Source organism: Lepidochelys kempii, chromosome 14 (genome assembly GCF_965140265.1).
Source record: "Lepidochelys kempii isolate rLepKem1 chromosome 14, rLepKem1.hap2, whole genome shotgun sequence".
Classification (NCBI taxonomy): domain Eukaryota; kingdom Metazoa; phylum Chordata; order Testudines; family Cheloniidae; genus Lepidochelys; species Lepidochelys kempii.
Window position 1 is genome coordinate 13,333,483 of NC_133269.1, and position 24,615 is coordinate 13,358,097.

Sequence of the window (24,615 nt, forward strand, 5' to 3'; positions counted from 1 at the left end):
CAGAAGCCCAGAACTGGTACAGGTGCTTAGGGCAGCTGCTTGGATGTCCTCCTGGCTTTGCGCAGATCCGGAGAGGATTGACAAAGTCTGTGGGCTGGCCCAGCAGCCTGTTCCATGGGCCAGCATACATCATGCCCACGGTCAAATAAATCTCCCCTTTTTCTATAGGTTTTCCCATTGGAGGAGTCCACGGGACTTGTTTCTAACATTCAACTTGTTTAAAAAGAGAGACTATGTAAGTGAAGCCCTTTGCATCATTATAGTGCTGCCTCTGGGACGCTGAACTAAAAGTCTTATGAACTAAAAGTCACTCCATAACTGACTGAGCATCAGCCAGAATCTTTCTTTCAAAGATGATTTTTTTTGTACCCAGTCAGCAAGAACACGAGTCAGTTCACACAACCTTTTATTCCCATACATCAGAAGGAGCTTGTAAAAGATACCACCAAATCCTCTAGGTGGCAGCAAAAGTTTCCTACAGTCTTATTCCAAAATCAGGATTATTTATGTTGATTTTAGGAGTTTACCCACTAGTAGAGGACTGTAGTCAGGAACATAGCACACGAGACAGGGATGCAGGAGACCCACATTCTAGCCCCAGCACTTCTACTGTCCTGGGGCAAACCACTTCACCTCTGTACCTGTTTCTCCTACAGCAGTGTGAAAAATTGATTTTTGGGTTAAAAATTGGTTTCAGGTCAACACAACACTGATTATTTGATGAAATGAAAATTCTGGAAAAAACTGATTTGATTAAAAAAACCTTTATAAAAATAAAAGCAAAGGAAATATGGAAAAAGAGCTAGCTCCCCAAGGGAGCAAACAGAGGAGGTGGCAGCATTATCCCTCCTCCCAGTTGTCCCAACTCTCACTCCTTCCAGCTGTGTGCTCCAATCACCTGGTGAGAGAACGTGTCTATCTCTGGCCCAGTGACAATGCCAGTATTAGTACAAAGAGGAACAGCTTCAAAAGGAGAGGCTGAGAGAGCCCTACCCAGAATACCTAACAGCCTGGTGGTTAGGTCCCCTCATTTGTGAGGGGGAAAATGTGAGTTCAGGTTCCTGCCCCAGGTAAATGACCTGCCCAATGGGCTAATGGACAGGAAGGGGGAGGCAGCACCTCTTCCCCCTCAGTTTGGTAGATGCCCCTTGTGTCTCTAGCCTGGAAAATGAAAATGCTTCATTTCAACATTTCTGAAATTTTCCCCCCCTCCCCTGATCAAAACAATTTAGCAAAATCCACGCTTGCTTGGTAAGCGTTTTGGTTGTCCCTGTAGAAGGGTGGGTTCACCGCTGGGACACCCCCTCATGGCACAGCCGACTCTTTTCATCTAGCACCCCTGCAGAGGAGCTGCTCCAGCCCTGCAGTGGTCTGCTTCTTTTTGTGACTCAGCCCTCCAGCTAGGTCACTTATAGTCCCCCCAACCCCCACCCCTTCTGGGGTAACAAAGCTTTCTCCAGCAAGCAATTCGCAGACCTTATGCCAGGTCTCCAGCCTCTGGGACCAATGGTCCTTCCATGCCTTGGCTTGGGGCTTCACGACCTTGCCTTCTTTCTAGGGTGCAAAGCCACTCAAGGCTCACCCTTTGTTCAGGGCAGGGCCTCGCAGGGCTCCCTTCTGGAGTCCCCTAGTAAATCTCAATGGAAAATATGAGCAAACCACCACGGCCCTCCTCAGGCTTGAGCTTTCATCCCTACCACGTTCCCCAGCTGAATGCCTCCCAGGGATTTCTCCCCACAGATCCAGATCCTGCCACTTAATCAGAGCTCACAGCCAGAGCTTGCTGTACCCTGGTAGCAACCCTGCTGACTTCTTGTCACATTTCTCTACTCAGGAAAGGATCCCAGCGCCAATACTCACCTAGGTTTTTTCTTGGACTCCCCTGGTCTCTCCACTACCAAGAGGAAGGATGCAGAGATTGGTTTGTCTCTCCCCCCCCCATGCCACTTCCTCTTTTCACAGCAACCACCCTGCTAGGCCTCATCTTTAACTGGGCCTGGGCCAACCCCCAGGTGACAGTAATTTAGTAATTAGACAGGTGTTCTAATTTAGTGCTCCAGCTCCACTTAACTCTTTCAGAGCCAGTGTGGCGTATACACCCCGGCACAGCAGCATTTTTCAGTGAACAAAAAAAACGTGGCCAAAATTTTTTGCTCAGCTTTATTCCAACCTTTTGTCTCTCTTGTCTGTTTGGGCCAAGACTTTCTCACTCTGGGCCTAGCGCAGTGGGACCCTCCAGGAGTGCTACAGTCATAAAGAAAAGCAGAATGCTTTCGGTTTTTCAGATTCCTTTTCCTCACCATGTTTTCTGAATGACAGCAGCAGAGACTGCAGTGAAGATTTTTTTTTTTTTAAAAAAGCAACATTTGCTTCCCTCCACTAAATAGCAGCATCATATTTTCTTGCCTTGTATCATTAGAATACATGGTATGCCAATAATTATTATAAAACCACCGGTAGGATTTAGTGCATCAGGCACGTCATTCTCCTTGCAGTGGATCCCTCCTGTTGGAAAAACATGACAGTTAGCTGAGCCCACTTTCATTGTTTTGACTGAGCTGAGAAAAAGTTGTGTTCAAAACACAGAAGCCCCTGGACCTAGCAAACCAAGCCAGTTTGTTGTGGCATCCAAATTATTTAGCTAATGATACCAAAATACTAAGGGGGACAGGAAGATACAAAGAAACAGGGAGCGTTCCCTCAACCACCAGTCTGGATGGGAGCCTTCCAAAAAAAAAGGCCCAAACAAAAACAAAAAAAAAAAAGTTGGAAGGGTTTTCCTGGAAGCGCTCACAAAACAACTTCCTGCCCAGTTCAAAAGCAGTTTTCCCATGAGGATGGTCTCTGAACCCCAGTGTCTGGGCGCACATTGCCTCAAATCCCTTTGCAAATCGAAATATCCGAAGGGATAAATCCGCCCCTGTGTGGAGAGAGCTTGATCCTGCCAGCAGCTCTGCACTCTTATCCCGATCCAGCAGAGCACTTAAGCACATGCTTAATTTGAAGTCAGTGGGATTGTCATATGTGTAATGTTAGGCTTGTGTCTAAATGCTTTGCTGGATCATGGCACCTTGCAGTGTTGAACCCTCAGCCTGCAGAAGGCATATGCACCAGGGAGCCCAGCCGAAGCTGTATTGTGAGGGCTTCAGTGGGCCTCTGGGGGTGCATAGCCTTGCCCCAGTCCTTTACACAGGGTGACATTCACCCTATAGGAATATTATAAAATCAGCTGTTATCTGTTTGATCATCATTTTTAGTGTGGAGATGAATCTGAACCAAAGCCCTGGATCCAAACACCCTGTGATGGGCAGACACTCAGCTGGAGCAGGCCCCCTTTTAGGTTTGAGTGCACTTACCTCGATGATGCCAGCCAAGTAAATCAAACACAAGAAATACGCTTGACTAAGTATAACACAGTGATCAAGTTTGCTGTGTACCCTCTCCACTAGATGGTATTCAAAAGATAAGCAGCTACTACTCCTAGCCACTAAATTGGTGGAGATATGTGCTGAACAGGTACAGGGTTCAAATCCTGCTTGCTGATGACCCATAAAAAACAGTTTAACCTATAAGTGCTGATTCTCCATTGCTTTGCAACTAGTACAGTCATTTTCACTGGGTGCAAAAGGCTACCACAAAATCAGACCGGTAGCACTTTACACCCCAATTGCACTCAGTGTGCACTGGTGTAAATGACTGCATGAGTTGCAGGGCAGCAGAGAATGCTTCAGGTACCAAACCAGCAGTAGTAACTCAGAGAGAATTCTAAAGCTTCCTTCTTAACAGCAAAAGAAGATTTCAGGGCACAGATCAACTCCGTCCCTCCTAGCCCCTTTCTCCTGTGTGCCACTGTCAGCCTTCACTGACGTGCTTATTACCAGAAAGCTCCAGAAAAAGTCCTTTCCCTTTCCTTGCGGATTTTTTATTATACAGCTGCTAGCCAAACTGCATTCAGTCCCCATATAATGCAACTGCTAACGTACAACTGACTACCTTGTTTATAGCAAAGCAACACACACCTGGTAACATGCTGGGCCAAACTCATCTTTGGTGTAATGCCAGTCACTTCACAAAGGCTTGACATTTGCTAACCATCCTTTAACCCTGCCAGTCTGTTTCAGCTGAGTTATACAATGTCCCCTCCGTCATGTTTACAATTAGAACTTGGGCAGACCAAAGATCTGAGCAGCCTGAACGATAAATAGATTAGCATCGTCAACAGCAAAAGAAGTGAAGTGCGCATTTTTCTTTTCAAAAGCTTTTAATAGGACATTTTTTTTGTCATTTGTAAAGATTTACACTCTTTTTTTTTAAAAAAGAACATTTTAACCCAATTTTCCCCTTTAATACCATCTTTTGTTGCCCTGATCAAAGACCGAGTTTTTGGTCTATATACCTGATACAGTATAACAATATATTAAGTATTAAATACAAAGTTCTATCATATATGCTAGATTGTTACGGACATTGCAATGGTACTGTGCCTACTCTAGTCATCTCGTGTAATAGTGTACATGGATTATTATATTCATGGGGGCAGAAAAGGGGGACCAGGGCATAGCCTAATTTACAACAATAAATCTTTTTTATTTCTTTGTGCCTTACACCAAACCTTGTGTTGAGTGCAATCTATAGAAGCCAAAAACAGTGTGTCCCCCCCTCCAAATTATCTACAGTTTAAATAACCTGTACTCTGTCTATGAATAGTTATGTGCAACGGCTGCAACTATGGAATTTACATTTTTCCAGACATGGTCACCATCTCTTTTCCTCTCATACATAAGACTGGTAATGGCAGAATATTCTATTTCCATCTGTTTACAGTAAATCCACAATATTAAAGTGCTGGTGTGCTTCGAATGAACTGGAGCGCCATGTTACTGTGTATTAGCATCAGGGCTGGCTGATTTCTCAGGGTGGACATGGTTTATACCAGTACAGTTCTTTAACAGTGTAGCACTGCAATATCCTAGAACTTTAGCTTAGCTACTCACTTCTAACCATTACCTTTATGCGGTCTTTGGAACTAGGTTATAAATCTTGGAATACACTAGGTCTGGCCCCAAATTTAGTAAAAGAAAATATTAGACATAGCTGCTTCTCTTTCCAAGATGCTATGCACACTTTTAACAATTTCTCTACAGATTTCTACAAAAATATAAAAATTCAATCAACATAACCATTCTACAGAATTCCTCTGGATTTTGTAGATTTTTATTTAAAAAAAGTCAACTTCTATAAAACCCCCCAAAGGTATTTAAAATTATTTTAAGATTATTGCACACTCTGTAGTACATATATTTGTTTTTCAAAAGGGCAGCTAGAAAAAAAACTCTTATCAGTTAGAAAACAAATGCTTTTACGTGCATTTTTTTCCTGAATGCATCTTCGTACAGTATGTTTCTACTGATTTGTCTTTATTGAACATGAATGTATGATGTAAACTTTGTTTTATTGTTATTCACACAACCCTTGTCAGTAGGCAAAACCCCGAGTACTGAAAATGGAACAGTTTTTAAGTTAAACAGTTGTTAGGCTTCCTGTTACAGTTGGAGCTGTGAGCATGGATTGACATTACCTCACCTTCTTGCACCATGATTTCATGCTAACATATTGCATGTTATATCACAAGGAAGGTACTGTGTTGTGTAGACCTCTTATTATGCAGCTCCACTCCAGCTACAGAAACACATTGCTAGTCATTTAGCAAATTTGGGTACAGTAATTTTCGTGGACCAACCATTTTGCTGGGTTGTTTGGTATGCTCAAAAGGAAAGTTTAAAGCTCATTAAGAGTGTAAAACCAAAAAAGGGATTAAGAATATTTCTCAGGCTTAATGCACTGTAATTTTATTATTTCCTTAAATGGGATCAGGATGAAGCACTAATGAAAGGTTTGTTTGTAACAATTGCTTTAATTGGGTTTAGTTTTGGATTCGGACTTGGATTATGAGAGAGAATGCTTTATGTGAGGGCACCCATTAGGACTCTCGAGAAGGATAAAAAAATAAAAGCCCACCATTCTAGCCAAGAAATAATCTATTTGGAAGAAACAGTAGAGAATGTTAATCTTTAAAATAAACTGATTACTTCCTGCTGTCTAATCCCCGGGTTTTGTACAAGATTTGCAAAATCTATGGTGATTGTTTAGTAAAGTAAACTTCCTCAAATGAAAATAAAAGTAACTTAAATCTTCATATAGATCTATTAAATTTAGGGCATCTTCCTTGTCTATATTTATTTGACACTAATCTCTATACAAAAAGGAACACTGGGAGAATCTCTGAGCCCACCAAAGGGCTTGGAACCAAGGTCTCCTAGGAGTTTGAAAAAAATCAGTGGTGCTCAAAGGATTTTGATCTCCTGAATGAGAGAACTAGTCATCTTGAATTAAAGTACCTCAAATCCTTCTCTTAATTACATTGGTGTAAGGCTAAATCTGCAAAGTCCTGTAAAGACTTATGCATGTGCTTGACTTTAAGCATGTTAGTAGTCTCATAAATTTAATTGGGACTACTCCCGATGCTTGAAATTAAGTGTGGATTTGTCTTTTAAGGAGCCTCAATCTGAAGTCGACTCTACTGAGGCTCAATGAAGTTCACTTCAGATTCACACTGGAGTAGCTGAGAGCAGGATTAGGTCTATTGGGCCAAATTCTGCAGTGCTTTATATTCTGCGTTCTCTCTCTGACTTCGATTTTACAAACAGAGATTTGCACGGGGTGTTAGCACAGACTTTAGCCCATGAATTTTGGAGATGACTGACATTAAGAACATGTTATAAACATTTGGTAAAAATTCTATCTTAATTTCTTCTCATACCACAATTGGAAAGAATTTCTGGTTAAAGCCTTTCCAGCTTGGAAGTAAATTGAAACTAGGGCCTTACAAATTAGCTCCCAGTTGTGGCACTGAAAAACTTCCCTGTTTTACTTAAGATAAATAGTGGTTGTACTGCAGGTTTCCCTACTCCTTTTGGTAATGACCTTCAGCTAGGCTCTGATTTTGCAAAGCATTCTTATTCAGGAAAGCATGTGAGCATATGCTTATCTTTAAGCACCTAAATCCTATCGACTTAAATGAGACAAATACATGCTTAAAATTAAGCTCATGCTTCAGGCCCAGATTTTTAAATGCACAGCATTGCAATGCCTAACTGATTTAGGAGCCGACACCTAATTTTAAAAGCAGTTTGGGCACTTAGGAGCCAAATTCCCCTGGGCAGTTGATAGTAGTTAGCTCCTAAGTGCCTAAATCACTTTTAAAATGAAATGTAGGCTCTTAAATCAGTTAGGTGTCGCAGTGCAACAATTCCTAAATAATTTGAAAAATCTAGGTTTAAGTGCTTTGCTGGACAGGGATGGTCATAAGAACATGTTTAAACGCTTTCCTGAATCAGGGCTATATGGAGTTAAGCTAACCGCAGATCTTACTTACGGGTTTGATTCTCCTCTCTCACAGGTGCAAGTAGGAGTAACTCCACTGAACTCAGTGGACTTAGACTAGTGTAAAACTGCTGACACGAGAGCTCGGGACTGGGTTCTACCTATCTAAAGATATTGGGTAAAATTTTAAAAAGTGCCCACGGGATTAGGTGTCTAAATCACTTGGGTGCTTTTAAAAACTGCATCCATCCATTGACAAGTTTTTAAGAACCACCATTGTCCTCAGTGGCAATATATTTAATACCTTTTTATAAACCAATATTGTGTCACGCTAGTATGCAGTTAAATTCTCTTTGCATTAGAAATCTTCGTGCATCTGTCAACATACTGTACATTCCCGGTCTAGTGCACCTGCTTTGACTCTGATGGGTGATTTAACTTGAGTTTGGAAAATTATTTGATTATTAAAAAAATTCCATTGCAGTTGTAAAATATTCAAATGACTATTTCCCACAGAAAGTTATTAAGTTTAAAGGGGGGAGGTTACATTACAGTTCAAAATTATTCTCCTTCCTTGTTGACTGTGGGATATATTTCCTCTGTAATGCACTAATTGGCTCTACCCTGTGCTTTGCAAAAAAACCAAACCAAACCAAACCAAAACAAAAAAGGATTAAATATGTATTTTTATGTTAAAATGTCCATAAAACCCAAACCTTATCTCAGAAATATTCTGAGATACATAAAATAGAAGAAAATTAAACAAGATTTTAGTCACAAAATGTACTACATCCCGCAATACTAGAGTCAATTAATTTAATAAAATATAATATACATATAGATTCTGCACAATGTATTGCTTTTACCTAAGCAGAACATATGCTTAAGTAAGCATGATATAGGTTAACCACTCTTTAACCAGCTGGTTCTTTCAACTTTCTTTGGAAATTTTTACCCAGTGCCATTTGAGAACACAGAGGGTTTTTTGTTAGTTTTTAATTTGTACTTTTTTTTATTACACGAAAAGAAGAAAATATTTGGCACCAACAGAAATATAATTCAGGGGTCCATTTCTGTTTGATCAAAGGAAAAACTAGGAAGTGTCAACAAGTCTGTCTTTGGGGTAGGAGATGTTGACATACTGTCTGGAAGCAGCGAATCTCCTATATCCATTGAGTCCTTGGAATCACAAGATGGAGCACGCCTTCGCAGGCAAATGTCTGCACTGGGAGGTGAAATACCATGAGATCCTCTAGGTAACAAACTTTGTCTATCTGGTGGATCTATAGATATACACGGGGGGCTCAGTTTTTTCTTCTGCCGTGCTCCTTGCAAGCCTTCCATTTCACTTAAGACCTGACTTATGAAGCCAGAAGAGCTAGATGTGGAATGGTGCTGAGGGCTGTTTTGCATGGAACAAATTTCTATGGAATGTCTCCTTTGATCATCTAACCAAGATGGTGGTTTTCTGAGAAGACCCTGGGTATCTACACTGTAGTATTTCTTCAAGTCCTTCAAAGTAACATTGCTGCTATTGCCTAGGTTCCTCTTAGGACTTAGAGGTGGAACCACTGAACAGGCACTCAAGGCTGTACAAGTTCCTGAAGCGAAAGGCTCCAAAGAGCTGTTTATTTCAGATACTTCTTGGTCCATCGAGTCTCTAAGTGTCTCTTGATATGAGCCTGTACATGCACACGAAGCTGGTGTGTGCTTGGATATATTATACCAATTGTGGGAATGCTGAGTGCGAACACTTGATCGGCCCCAGCAGGCCGATTCGCTTGCTTCTGATGGGGTCACTGTGGATACAGCTGCCACATTTGTATCAGAGAGTTCATTCACCTCAGCATGCAAATTGTCTTTGCTTTCAGAGCAATACATGTCCAAGGAGTCATTCCTTATTGCCACCTGTAGCAGAGTGCCACGGAATTGGGGAGGAGGTTGTCAGATAAAGAGAGACACACCAAACAAAGGTTAGTACAAGGCAGGCACAAAATTAACAAGGCAGGTTGTCATGCCTGGGGCCTAACTCTGCTTTGAAAAAACACGAACACAAATGCAGAGAAAATCCAATGACTCCTATATTCTAACATAGAATACATATTATAGTAACTCCATGACTTCATTGGAGTTACTCTGGGGTTACACCAGTACAAGTTAGAGTAGAATTTGGACTTTAATGCTTTAAGAATATCAGCTCTCAGGTTGTATCTCTAAAGTATATAGGATTAGATAATCCAAACCAAAAAAAACTCATCAAAACTTTTTCCAAGATTTGGCTTTATTTTTACTTCTGCAAATGAGGAAGGGGTTAATTCAAAGCTCATGGAAGTCAATGGGAGGTCTTCCATGGACTTCATTAGGCACTGGATCAGGGTTTACTTTAAGCACACAAATTGTCCTGCTGAAATCAATGGGATTACACATATGCTTGAAGTTAACTTTGTGCTCAAGTGCTTTGCTGGGCAATGAGCTGAAGTCCTAAAAAAAGGGAGTTTGGAACACTGTTGAAATATAAACATCCCCGCCCACCCACTAAGCCCTACTCCTGCCAGCCTATACTCACGTGTGTAGTCAGAGTCCAATAGAGCTACCCCCAGCATACCCATCTGCGTTTGCCGTATCTGGGCTTAGTTATCCTACCTCTGCATTCCCAGTGTGCCCTATCCTCTATGCATTCATCTTTTTTTGCATGCAAATCTAAACAGTACTAGAACAGTGCATATCTTTGGCCCTATCTAGGGACTGGTTTGAGTAAGAACGCAGTCAGTTACTACTGCCAGCCACTGCTCTCGCTCAAGCTGGCAAGGCACATGCTTTTAGCACTCACACACCAATGGTCAAAACCCACTTGAGACTGAAGAAGGGAGGGGGGAAATTTTATATAAGATCTTCAGGGCAAAGACTGTTTATTATGTGGCTGAAGACATTGTTGGTGCTAAATAAATATGGGCCCAATCCTTGATCCTAAAAATGCTAAGTGTCCCCAAATCTCAAATAATTGTCTGGTATTGAATACCTTTATGTGATATAGAATTACTTGAAAATTCTTGTTGGTAATATGATTTTTATTAAAGTGAAATGGATACCTCTAGAGTGATGCATCCGTAATTATTTCCACCTATTATAAGCGTGAGTTCAGGCTCCTCAAGGGACGTTTTGCCTACACTGTTTGGAGTCAGATACAGGCTTATTTTCCCCATAGCTGCAAATTGGCTATGAACAGCACCTTTACATGGCAGTTTTACCTCCCCATTTTCAGCAGTTATTGTGTTCCATAGTGCTATGAGCCCCTATGCTAAAGGATTTATACGTCATTTTAATAGCTCTTCATGCAAATGTCTCATCTTGGGGAGATTGCTTATTTTCCTCTTTACAATATTTGAAAAAAAAATGCAGGTGGCCCCACTTTAATATACCAGGATGAAGAGATAGGCTATTAATTGTAATAACATTTTTGTCATCTAGCAGCTCAAAACTACTTTTTTAAAATGAAAGTTTATGAACTAGTCCATAAATATCAACCAGTTCATTTTTTTTCTGGGAAAAACTCCCATAGACTACAGGACATACACACACCCTGATCAATGTTCCCTCTAATTTTTGACAGGCCGTGTATGCAAAAAATTTCTTCTGTGCAAATTGTTGTGCTCCTGTGCAAATTTTTGTGCGCGTGGTATTTCACTGTGTGCGCGGGGGTTAGGATCTGTGTGCGCACGGACAGCTTAGAGGGAACAGTGACCCTGATCCTCCAAAGGTTTATGCAACACCCCCCCCCCCCCGCAAAGATGTAAGCATGAGCCGACCCTTTGAGTTTAATAAGTCTTCCCCTATACTTCAAATTAAGCATGTGCAAGTATTTGCAGGAAAGTTTACATACACAAATATATATATGCACACATATACATAATAATATAAAAATACGTTCGTGGGGTATATGTTCTCACACACAAATATTTGTGTGTGTTTATATTACTAATATGTATCTGGAATCTTGATAGAGTTTGCATGCTCACCTCTCTTATTTGGACCACAAATTAGAAATTCTGTATTAATGTGCTTAAATGATTGACTGCAATGTTTATTTGACAGCCTGGAGTTAAACTCAAGCTGCTAACCTGAGTTAAAAGCCAAGCTGCCATTTCTTCACTGCTATTTTAACCTGAATTAGCTGGTCCGAGTTAAGTACACCTTTTGCTGCAACGTAGGCGTACTCTGGTCTGTGTTCCCATTGAAGAGAATGGTAGACTTCCCATTGATTTCAATGGGAGCAGATTAGGCCAATTCTCAACCCTTTTGAAAATCCCACATGTTGTGACATAGGATAGACAATTGGGAACATTCTGGGTCAGATTGCACGCTCGCACATGTTTGCATCTCCCACTGGTTTTACCTGGAGTTCTGTGTGTTAAATTTAAGGCATTAAGGCCTGATCCTCAGCTGGTGTAAATTGGCATAGCTCTTGAAATCAATTGAGCCATGCTGATTTATAGCAGCTGCGGTTCTTGCTCTTGAAGTGCAAACCAACATTCTATTAAGAATTATCCTGTAGTCTTATTCAGCAGTAACCACTATGGAAAATGTGAAGAAAATGGAGTTAAAGAAGATGGCTAACATGGTAATTTATATTAGAAATACCAGCCAAAAGGTTGGAGCTGTTACCCATCAGAAGCTGAGGGAGAATATTCATGAACTGGAAACATTAAATCAATTAGTTTCCCCATTAGTGTCGACTGGGCTGCCTGGCTGGCCTGGTGCAGTCTAATACACATTGGGAATTTAACTTGTCAGTTTAATATTACAGATTAATGTAACTGCTAACCTTAGTGCCTCAGATTCATTTTTAGGGCTCAATAAATTAACTGTCTTATTTTCTCAGTGTAAAAAGGGAAGATCATTTGAATAAATGAGGATATATTTTATTCAAGTAATATGTTATTTGGGGAAAAATAAAAATGATCCACTCTGCATTTAATTTATTTACACACACACACTCTCTCTCTCTCTATATATATATATAAAAAAATGAGACACAGGAAACTAATTATTGGGTAAAGATGAGCTACAAAATTAGCCAAATATATGGCTCTGATTCAGCAAAACACTTTTAACATGTATTTAATATTTAATTTTATAATGTGAGAGTTAAGCTTATGCTTACGTGTTTTACTGAACAGGTACAGACTTAAACATATGCTTAAAGTTAAGCACATGTTTAAGTACTTGGCTGAATCAGGGCCTATATCATTGGCAATTAGACAACTGATATGCGGCCAAGAATAAGTGTCCTCAAAACCCAATAGGCATACATTTGTTAGAAAACAGAAGAAATTAAACTAAAGGCAAATTTTCCGAAAGTTCTTAAATGACTTAGGAGCCTCAGGCCCATTTTCAAAAGTGACTCAGCACTTCAGTGTCTGTCTCATTGAGTTTCAGCATCGGCCACATCTACACTCCAAGCTGGGGTGGGATTCCCCTGCTCACGTGCACATACTCCCGCTGGCTCTCATTGAGCTTGCACGAGTATAAATTGAGCTTGCACTAGTGGCCACGGCAGCATGGGTTGCGGCAGCGGAGGCATTCCATACCCGTTGGTTGCAGGTGGATTTGTATTCTGCATGGCTCAGCCACGCCTCCACTGCTGCTAATCATCCTACCACGGCTACCTTGCTATTTATACTTGGGCTAGCACGACTACGTGTACATGAGCAGGGCAATCACACCCCTCTCTTGTAGTGCAGATGGAGCTTTGGGCTCCTAAATCACTTAGGCACATTTGAATTGCCGCCCCCCCCCATCTAATAAGGAAAATACTCTTAGTTTAGGTAAAAACAAAAGTAGCTCAACTTCGTATCCCTGCTCTAGAAAAGGTACATTTCCCACTTCTGCTTGTTCAGACATAAAAGGTCTGGCTTCCTTAAAGCAAAACACACTTTTCCTTGTCAAAAGCGATAGCTCTTCCCTATGAGAGGAAATTACAGCAGTCATAGAGTTGATTGGGGAGAGTTATCTGCAATCACTGTGCACTCTCAAATGTTGGGGACAGCATTGCGTAGCGGTTCGGAACTAGTTCAGTGAACTCCACTGACCCCTAAGGAACATTTGGCTATATCAATGAAAATGCTAGGAAGGACAAAGTATTAATCAAATGGAGAACGTTTAGGCCTATTGCCAAAGGAGTTGTAAGCCATCACGTGGCTCTTTAGACACTGAATGGGTTTCTCTTAAAAAAAAAATCAACCAATCTTTTTGGGATTATTCCTAAATGAGGGTTACAGAGCTCATGAAATTGCGATATAAAGGTTAGTAACCCATCAGTTAACTTAGTAAGCCACCAGTCTTGAACTACAGCAGGTTCACAGTCACAGCTCTGCTTACCTGCCTACGAAGTAATCTTTCTGCAGAGGGAGAATGCACAGTTGGGGGGATCTTGGATTTACTTTCCCAGTCCAAATTGCCATGTGGTCTTAGGTGGTGGAAATGATCTTTTGGGATTTGCAGGAGAGAACTGGTGTCAACAGGCTGCGACTGCACGGAGGCTGTTGAACCTTGAGAAAGGGACAGGAAACAGGAATGTGACACACATTCATCTGTAGATATCTCCCATAGCTTAATAACCTTTCAGTGAAAACTCTCCCATTGGACCAGACAGGCATTGCACAATGAATACTTTTTAACATCCTGATTATCACTTCAAAAGTTTTTTTTCTCCTGCTGATAATAGCTCACCTTAATTGATTAGTCTCGTTATAGTTGGCATGGCAACACCCATTGTTTCATGTTCTCTGTGTATCTATATCTTCCTACTCTATTTTCCACTGCATGCACCTGATGAAGTGGGTTTTAGCCCATGAAAGCTTATGTCCAAATACATTTTAGTCTCTAAGGTGCCACAAGGACTCCTCGTTCTTTTTGCTGATACAGACTAACACGGCTCCCTCTCTGAAACAGGTAGGAGTTCACTTCACTCAGTGCTGAAATACAGCCACTTTTTAGATGGAATAGGGCAACAATTTAAAGGGTACCAGCAACACTATACAGCAACTCAGAACAGGGTGTGTAGAATACTTTGTCCAGTTAAAGCAATGGGAATTTTGCCAGGACACCGAGGCAGATGTAAAACATAAGGTATTTAATTGGTTATAACATGGTTATGAATAGGACATTAGTTTTCTCTGATCAGAAAACAGTACAGACCGCCCCCCCCATGCTGGATCACTGGCTGACAGCTGACTCAGACGGAGGATGAATGGCTAGGATCATTTCTTGGAACATCTCAGGTTTTCTTCAGAGGTCTCCAATCCAAATCCTGACTAGGTCAGACCATTCTTAGCTTCTAAACCCTAGATGATCATAGCCAGAAAAAAAAACCGAAACACATTTACCCTAAACACTCTTACTTCCAATACCCTGTTTAATCTGAGCTACTTAACAAGTGATCAAAACACAGTGCATCAATGGCCAGCACAAACTTCAGGGTCCAGCGTGGCTTTGAAGAATCATGCAAGAGCCTTTCTTAAATATCTGCCCTACTTCCAAATGGGACTATTTATCCAGGATTCCCTAGGGAGTAATACAGGCTCCTCAGATTCTCCTGGTGTCAGCCAGTGCTATTCATTTTACCAAGATGGGAACTGAACAGTGCAAGTTCAAGGTAAACAAAGGACTAGGAAGAAGCCCGGGTGTGGCTTGCAAGCTAGCTCAACGTAGGAACAAAGATACCTGGATTAAGCAGCAACATGCACAGCACCAAAAACTCCCTCCATAGCAACATGAGGATCTTTTTAAAAGCCAAGGAAGTTTCAGTGACCTTGGGCTACACAGACACTAATCCTGGTCCCATTGAAGTCAAAGGGAGTTTTGCCATAGATTTTAACTGGCTAAAATTTTACCCCAAGTCTTTCCATTGATGTGAATGAATCCTTGAAAGGGACAGTATTTGTCCCTAAGTCTTTCATATTATGCCAATGCCTCTTTCCAACCCCAGGTTCATCTTGCTCTGTTGTCTCCACATTTTATTTCTGCTGTTAAACTATAGCTGTGCATTTGAATTCCTATTACTCTGCAAATTTCAGCATCCCATTTCTAATCTGTTCAAATCTTGTATCATTCTGAATAGCTGTATGAAATTATGCCCCTGTTAGAAGCTTGCAAATGGTAATGCTCGGGAAAATCTTTTCTGCCTTACCTAGGACAAGAGCCTACAAACTGTTGTCTATTAAGAGCAGGTGCAGATAAATTAAAGGGAACTATATTAACTGACCAGCAGAAGGTATTGCATAGCCTACTGTGCAACACAAGAATTTCTGCCAATTGCATCCCCAAAATATTGACCATCACAACAACAGTGAAATCCTGATGGACAATACGGACCAGGGGTAGCACCTGAAAAAAATGCAAATGTAAACCTAAGAAAATACCTGCACTAAGGGTCCCTTAAACATACACTTACCCATTTTGCACAGATAGATGCTACTGTAGCTGCAATCTGTGGCACCAGTCTATGGAAACCTGGCCCTATATTTTAATTGAGGTAATTTAATTATCTTCCTGTCCAACCCAGTCCCCTCCATCAAACAACCTTTGAATGGGAAAACCCATCTTTGAACTGTAATTTACATTTTAAACACAAATTCTACCCGGTTATTTCTCTAAACCAGCCTGTCAGTGTTTTGTCACTGCACAATAACACAACTTAGCATTCCCATGGTGTGTTCCATCCCAGGATTTCAAAGTGCATTATAAACAATAAGTCTCACAAGCTCCCTCTGTAAAGAGGCATCTGAGGCACAGAGAGGTTAAGTGACTTGCTCAAGGCCACATGAAGTATTAGGGGCAGAGCTGAGAATAGACTACATATTTCCTGACTCCCACTCTGTTTAGCCACAAGACTGTGCTTCTCTCCCAAGAGAAGACACATTTAACCTATTAGTACTTCCTTGGAGACTCTGAGAAACATACAGAGAAGGACTTCAAAATTCTCCTGAGGGAAGAATGACCATTATTTTGGATTTCATTTTGATGTCATGGTTGGTTTTACAACAGGGATAATGTGTACTACTTTGTAATGAACTCCCAGTAAACACTTTGGAGACTGATTACAGATATCAGCTTTGCTCCAATGCTTTGGTCAATCTTAGGCCACATTCATTGCTTCATATGCTATGAAGAAGGAAAGACTGCCCCAATACTCCAGTTTATTGTTCTCTCTAAAGAATAGAATTCATTATCTCTCTTCAGTCTCACAGGAGGAACCATGCCCCTGTCAATCCAGGGAGGGGTGAGCTAACCTGAAAATGTTCTGAATTGGGGATCCATTTGGGAGAATGTGTCTGTGACCAGACATATTTGCCCTGCCCTGGGCCAGAAGGGGTTAACCCTGTACTTTGGACTAAGGAAGCCTCACCCCCTCTCCCTGCTGGGCATGCTCTAACTGGAACCACACTATAAGAGGGAGCAGTTCAACTCAGTCTGGGGAGGAGAGAGGATGGGTGTTGCATGCTCCTGTCCGGAAGCTGTTGGAGCCCCAGACCGCAGAGGCCATGTACACTGAGACCCAGGTAAAATCAGTGGAAGCCCACGAGGAAAAGGAGCCACTGGGAACATCGCCTGCTGAATACCCTGGAGAACCAGAGGACCTGTAGCCTACGTAGCAGGAAGACAGAGTTGGAAGTAGCCCATGGGAACCAGACATTGATCCGGTTGTAGTTCCAGGAACAGAGTCAGCATGTTTCAGTGGGATCCGCGCTGCCCCTGGGCTAGGACCCGGTGGAGTAGGGAGGGCCCAGGTTCCTCTACCTTGGCCACCAACTTACCCCTGAGTGGTGGCCTACTTCCCTTTTGGCCAGTAGGCCATACTGCCTGGTGCAGGAGGGCTGTCCTATTAACTCTGACTGGTAGGCCATATTGCCATGTGCTGAAGGAGGGTTCTATTGATGCTGGCTGCTAGGCCTTGCTGCCCTAAATCTAAGGACAGCCCCACTGACTCTGACCATTGGGCCACCCTGCCCTAAGAAGAAGAGCAGTTATTTGGACAGCAGGACAGGCTGTCACAATATTTCAGAAACAAGAAGTGAGGAGACACTCCTCTAAAGATAACTTCTGCTGGGATTTTCATTCACGGGTCTTAGTTTGCTGGGGTGAGACTGGTGGAGCTTCCACAGTTCTTAAGAATTCTGACCCCTGAAGGCAGCGATAGGAGGGTAGAATGTAAGACGGGTCCACTGCTGCCAACCACCTGCCCTCCCAGCAGTCCAGTCACTTCCTTTTTTTCTGAACCCTTTAAAAAGTTTTGGTTCTAAAATGGGTGTAAGGTTCAGATGGAGGAAGTTTTTATTCTAGACTGGCCAAATTTGTTAGTCTAGATCTGATAGATGGGCTTTTCAAAGCCATTTTAGGCATCTAGAGACCTAATTGCCATCAGAACTGATACATAGCTATATAGGTAGCTTTGATACAAATGATATGTAGCAACATAGGTAGTTCCGTAGCTACACTTTGAAACCCCCAGGTGTGATATGGTCAGCGTGGAGAGATTTGTACCTGACCGCGATTTCTGATGAGATGTATTCCTCTCAGCCTGGGAGTTGGCACAGGAGCCAGAGTATGGAGGCTGGAACATATAGCTGTCATTTGGCAAAGAGTGGGTGCGACCTACAGAAGGCTTTCTCACACTCAGCAAGTGCTTGCTCGGGGACAGTGTCAGAGTGTCATCTTTGGAGAGGTGATCAGTCTATGAAAGAAGAGAGAGAAAACATCACAGAGTTGGAAGACCCAGAGAACCTGGGACCCCTAGCAACAGCCATTGCAATAAATATGGGGCATGATGGTGCATGCAAATTGCCGATATGTCGACTGAAACAAAATGAAACTTGCACAAATGGATCTACTAGGAAGCTATTCCCCTAATTTTATAGTGTCACTAAACCATCACACAGAATGAACCAAATAAAATACTGGGAAACAGAGGAAAGCAACAGTGCAGTAATAAACCATGACTATTTCAGGAATAGTTGAAACAGGCATCATGCCTCAAGGTCCAGCAATGCACACATGCTTTTTGCATAACTCTGATCATATCAAAAGATAATCAAGCCTCCCATATGTGCCCTCCCAAGTCAGTTAGACTTTTGCAAAGGTAAGTACGTAACAGTCATCCCCTCTTCTAAGAATGGAGAAACAATATAGTTCACAGAAGATGTACCCTGCTTTGACTTCCACTGTCATTTTATTGCTTTTTCTTTCCTTTTCTAGTAATAATTATTAATGACACTTTTTTGGCAGGACATTAAATTTGATTCTTCAGGGCATAAACCAGTCTCTATTAGAGATATAGATAAGACCTAATGTGGGGGGCTGATTATCCCACATCTGCTAGTGCAGGCTTCTTCCAAGCTTTCTCTGAAGCATTTGGCACTGGCCACCATCAGAGACAGATACTAGATAGACTTTGGGTCCGATTCAGTAGGGCAATTCCTATGTTCTTGCGTTCTAAAGAAAATTATAAGGTGTTATCAAACATGGAAATAATGTAAGCCCAGTCATGTATTTCTAACAAAAGAACTACCTCCTTTATAAAGAACTCCATAAGAAATCATAGAAAACAGAGGAACATGCCAATGTAGTTCAGTAAAATACATCTCTGATCCCCTTCTTTCAGAGTAGTTTAAAAATTATCTACTGGCAAATTTATCTTCCACTTACTCTGAGCATTAATATTTTTCTGAAATAGATATTCTGAGGTTTTTTCTAATTTAGTCCTCTAACAGAAGCAAAATTTCATTAGTGTGTTTTGTGTACACAGTAAAACAGGACAAGATTAAATGGAATTTACAACAAAAAAAAGAGGGGGATCACTGTTGTAAAATTGGCCAACTAAATCCAAGTTCACGGCCATAAAAAATTGTTTTCAGTCTTCATGAATTTGCTGATTTAGATATAAATGATATTCATTAGGGACTGCAGTCTCCTGCTATAACTCAAATGAGGAGGGCAAGTTCAATTCTGGTAATGCTGACACTTCTGGTTTGAAATCCTCCTCACCAACCTGCATGCACACACCTTTCTCTACACATCATTTTGCTTAATACAAGAGATGGTCCAAAAACTGGAATTTCACATTCAAATCCATTTGGATTCGAGATCAGATCCAAATCCACTCTCCTTGTCTAGGTTTCCAAGCAAGATCCAACTCAGAAGGGGCTTATTTTCCAGTTCAGATGCAGCCAAACTCTTCTGAGATTTCAGCCTCAAATAGCAGAAATCTTGAGAGAACAGCTAATTTCATGAAAGCCATTTAAAAGCCTGAAAGGTGATCCCATGAGAAACAGCTCACACAGACTTCACTGCTGTCAGATTCCTAATCTCTACCCAATCTGGATCCAGACTGGAACACTGCGCTCCTCAGCCCACCTCCACTAGATATCTTATTTTGAAACAAAATGTTCCATACAAAATGTTAAATGTAGTTTTCTTTTGTACATGATGCCATGAAGCATGATGGGAAATATTGTCACGGTTTAAAGAAGGTGTAGCCCAAATAAATATTAATTAGGATGATAGAAAATTTATCAACAACACAAACATCCAGAGATAGGTATATGGACGACATATAAAACAAGAATGGATCCAAAAATGTTGGAAGAGAAGTTATGTCTGTTGTACAGCAGAAAGAAAGCACTTGATCGCTACACATCAGCTAAAAATGTCTAATGTTTCAAAAAGAAGATGGTTAAAGCAGGGCTCAAAATACTGGTAATTTTTTACAAAAAAGAGAAAGGAATCCAATATTGGTTGCTAATGAGAGTTCACAAAACAAGCAGCATCTCTGAGAGATCCGCAGCTGGTGTATTTCAAAAAAGTGTATCTGGCGCCCATCCCCAAAGCACTGAGGGCACCTATGTTCACAAAATCTAGTCACTTACAAACCAAGGGGATGTAGATAATCCTTCTGCATTGGGCACATGAGCTATTTGCTCATGGGTGTGTCTTTTATGCACACAAACATTGATTTGTTTCAGATGCAGAGAAAGTTTCAAGATTCACACCATCCATTTTTTGTGGGTGGGCTATTTTTTTTTTTAAGATAATGTAATGTTTTTACATATGATGCAAAAAATAAAAATAAACTGCCCTCTTCAGATAAAAGATTAGGTGCTATTTGGAGATAGAGTTGGACTGAAAATACCATTGTGATTAACCATGGGACAGCAGTATTTAGAACCCTGTAAACATCAGAATATATAGTGACCAGTGTATGTACATTGCTTTCCAGAGCATTAAGTAAGAGTGTGTTAGTATCATCAGGAAAAGAGTCATCCGTCAGAGCTAAGGACCAGGACTTTTCAGAGAGAATATCTGACGTCAGAGACAGAGCCTCCATCTCAGCTAGAGGGATCTAAACAAGGGAGAGATGATTAAGCATAAGAAACCAGGACACAAACCTTTTGAAAAAAAGTATCATCGTCTAAATACTGAAGCATTATCCCTAAAATAAGAGCATCTATGTCACGCATGTCATTGCGGTAGATAAAACCATAAGGAAATGGGGTAAGAAAACCCATTACATTCAGCCTTAAATACTTACAAATAAGTCAAACAGATTTTACAATTGTACACTAAAGGTGCTGTGAGAAACACTGGTTTCTATGTGACAAATCGAGGAATAATAAGAGTAATAATACCTGTCTCTTATATAATGCTTTTCATCAGTAGATTTCAAAGTGCTTCACAAGTTTTAATGTATTTATCCTCACAACACCAACAGGAAGTGAAAGTAACAGTAGCTTAGGTAGTATGTAGATAAATATGTATTTTTATTATTCTAATGACATCTAACTATTAGAGGCATTGAGAACCTCAAAACTTCGCTGATATCTCCTATCCCAAAATGCTATGGCGATGTTGCAGTTGTGTTTGACTCTAGCCTGTCTTGTCTGGATCCTCATGGGATACCCTCGACACCAAAATCATCTGATTAGGATGCAATCAGCTGTTCATGTATGCATCTTTAATGCAGTGTAAAGAATGACATCTATCTAGGGAGACTTTCGTTATAGAATCACAATCTACTTTCCAAATGTGAATTGAGTCTCTGCCATGTGAGGCAGGTAGCATAACTTGTTTACAGATGGGTTAACTGAGGCATAAAGTCTTGATCCGCAGTCTGCTGCAGTCAGTGAGATTCTTCCCAGTCACTTCTGTGGTCTTTGGATCATTTATGGGAGTTAGTTAACCCACTTACGTGCTTTTGAAAACCCCATTGGGCATCTATATGCATCTTTAGACACCTAAATATATTTGAAAATCTGCCCTCTGTGACTTCCCCAGGGCCACAGCAAGTCGGTGACAGGGTTAGTCCTTTCTAAAAAAAAATCAAGCAAAATATGCAGCCTTCAGTGGAGGGCGCTCTCTCTTGAGGCACACACGACCATCTAATGGGAAGCACAATGTGTCATTGCTTTGTGCTTTGAGGTGGCTGTCTAGACTGCCCAAAAGAAAGGGCAGTGTTCTCCTAACAAAGTAGAGTCACTGTTGTCAGCAGCCTCAAAGCCAGATGCTGGATTTAAAGTGTAGGCTTGACTTTCTAAGCACTCTCTCTCAAACTGGATATTTGTCTTACCGATTGTCACGTATTTCTCTATGGGTGTGTGGTTAGCGAAGGGACTGTTTTATAGGCCTTATATAAAACTGATCCATGCACAACTACAGCTTCTACATCAAGACATAGGTCCACAGTGCTGCCTCTAGGGCTCCCAGTACGTCAGCATTTCCTCTCTTAATTCAAAGGATTAGCACTTTTATCTTAAGCGTTCAAACAGTCTGTTTCCACAGCAATGCGTCTTTCAAGAGAAGCTGTGGAGACTGAAGCCTGCCATATCCAACCTAGCAAAGAGTTGGTTTCTCCCGCACGCCTGCTTTTGGAAATGGTATCATACTATTTCACCTGGGGCTAATTAACTCTAGTGATGGATGAACCTCAGAGGTTTGGTTGAGATAATCATGAGACTGATTGTTCTTTTGAACTCTATCCAAACCCTCTCACCCTCTGAATCTGTGACACAGGGCTGGCTAGCAATCTTACTGGACAGGCTTTCTGGTGGGATTTCCAGTGTGTCCTTTGGAGTCAGGAATACAATGAACTGCCAGTGGCAGAGCTGTTCTAGCATCAGTCACGGTATCCCAGAGCTTCTGTCTCTGGTTGTGGATGGAACCAGGAAATGTAGATCAGAGGCACTTGCAGCTCTTGCACACCTGAGTCCACTAGAACCCAGCTGCCACTGAGGCAGCACAAAGGAGCCAGAGAGACGCCCTAATAGGGCCATTGAGAATTCCCCCAGCATGGCAGATGGATTCCTAGCTGGCATAGGACTGATATTAGTAGCTCTATGCCAGCCTCTATGGGCCCTCCTCCACAGCGGAAAAAGGGGATGTGGCCAGTATGTGTTGGATGAAGGTAATTGCTGGCTGGTGTAATGGACCTTTGGGGGCCATTATTAGTTGGGATAGTTTAGAGCAGCCTCGAAGCTGCTCTAAGTTATGTGGACAGCCATACAAGCTCTCAGCAGTCCCCAGGACTGAGGAAACGGAAAAGGTAACAAAGCTAGCTTGTCCCTTCCATCACAGGTTTTAAGGGAGACCTCTGTCTGTTGGTTAATAATCCCCAGCATAATGAAAGTGATAATTAACAACTAGGGGGTAAAAAGTTATCCCAATATTGTGAAACCTATAAAGGTATAGTTCTCATTGTATCCAAACTTGTTCTCCCTGCCTAATGAAAAGAAAAGTTGAATAATTTATAGTACTCAATGAGCTGGTAAATAAATATACTAATAATTTAATAAGAAATCTTCAGATATTTTTATCTGATAAAATAAAGATAAGATATTTTTAGCAAAAAATTACAGCACTATTGGATTTTGCTCAGTCAAAATGAAAATAATAAAAAATGAGGGTATTTGAATTAGCCTATGTCATGCGAAAAAGTGTTTGCCCTAAGGAGTAATGGATAGGAGAAAGCAGGAATTTTATTTCATCTACATTAATTTAAAAAAATTGAGTGGTATTATTTTAACTGTTTAAGGCCCCAGTTCAGGAAAGCACTTACAGACATGCTTAAGTCCACTCCTACTGAAGACAGCACTTAAGTACCTGATTAAGTTTAAGCACATACCCAAGCTTCACTGACTTCTTTGGGATATAAGCACTTGCTAAAGTGCTGTCTTGCTTTCTCGAATTGGGTTCAGATTGGAGATCAGGACCCAGTCGCAAGAGGCCTATTTAGAGACACATATGGGGCTGGAGTGTAAATGGGCATTGCTACAGAATGGAGAGATGCCCCTTCACACCACCCTCTGATCTGGTCCATGAGCTCCCATCCTACAATCCAGTCTGCGCGGTTGGATCCCAGCACCTGTGCAGTTGCAATGCATAAATCCAATCTCAGGATCTGGGCTACATTTGGTCATCATCCTAAGGCCACTCATATATAGAGAAATTTAGCTTTGGATTTAGTACATTAAGGAGGGGAGATTAAATCCTGCACACTTGTTCTAGCATGGATATATAATATCTTAAACAGAGATAAGTTAACTTGCCCTCCCATAAAATAGCCCTGATGACTTAGGCTTCAAAATCCCTATGGCTAGTTTCGATTAAACCCCACCCCCAACTTTATCTTTTCAATACAGGTCTCAGTCAAATTGCCTTGGACAGAGACTGTGCAGGAAATTAGGAATATTAACCTGTTTCTCAGAGTTGTAATATTCAGGAGCTGGAAGGGCATAATGATGGCACACAGAGCCTGACAGGTTGTCCATCAGCTTCAACTCTCCTTCCAGAGATTCCTGGATCAGCAGTGATATGGTATCAAACAAGTGTCTTTCCTGGGAGGGGTGCCGTATAGCATGCAGAGGCAAGCCAAAGAGAGAGAAAGTGAGGGACAGAGACAGAGGGAGAGAGTAAAAGGACAGGGGAAAACAGGAAGAAGAAAACCATAGTTTTCAGAGAGAGATTAGCAGTAATAGAAATGATCAGGAAGGAAAAGGATGAGATAGAGGAGGAAAGAGAACAGTGCAGTAATTTCACAGTCAGAAGCTTTCTCAGACATCACTAGAGACAGGACTGAAGCCAGATGCCCCGGGGAACTGTGGGACATTTCAGGCTTGGGCCCATCTTCAGACATTACTCCCATCCTGAACGACCATTACTAGTTATTCTGAGTTGCAGGAGTCT

At 41.4% G+C, this 24,615-nt stretch overlaps 1 protein-coding gene across 1 annotated transcript in view; it reads right to left on the bottom strand.

Moving 5' to 3' along the window:
* Positions 1-8,194: 8,194 nt before the first annotated feature.
* CACNA1G (calcium voltage-gated channel subunit alpha1 G) overlaps positions 8,195-24,615 on the bottom strand; it is a 282,700-nt gene continuing 266,279 nt past the window's right edge. Inside the window, exons 34-38 of the mRNA XM_073310526.1 lie at positions 24,126-24,266; positions 20,645-20,779; positions 17,926-18,115; positions 13,762-13,931; positions 8,195-9,291 (exon numbers count right to left, since the gene is read on the bottom strand). Of these exons, the coding sequence (XP_073166627.1) occupies positions 8,443-9,291; positions 13,762-13,931; positions 17,926-18,115; positions 20,645-20,779; positions 24,126-24,266 (1,485 nt within the window). The 3' untranslated portion in view covers positions 8,195-8,442. The remainder of the gene's footprint in view (positions 9,292-13,761; positions 13,932-17,925; positions 18,116-20,644; positions 20,780-24,125; positions 24,267-24,615) is intronic.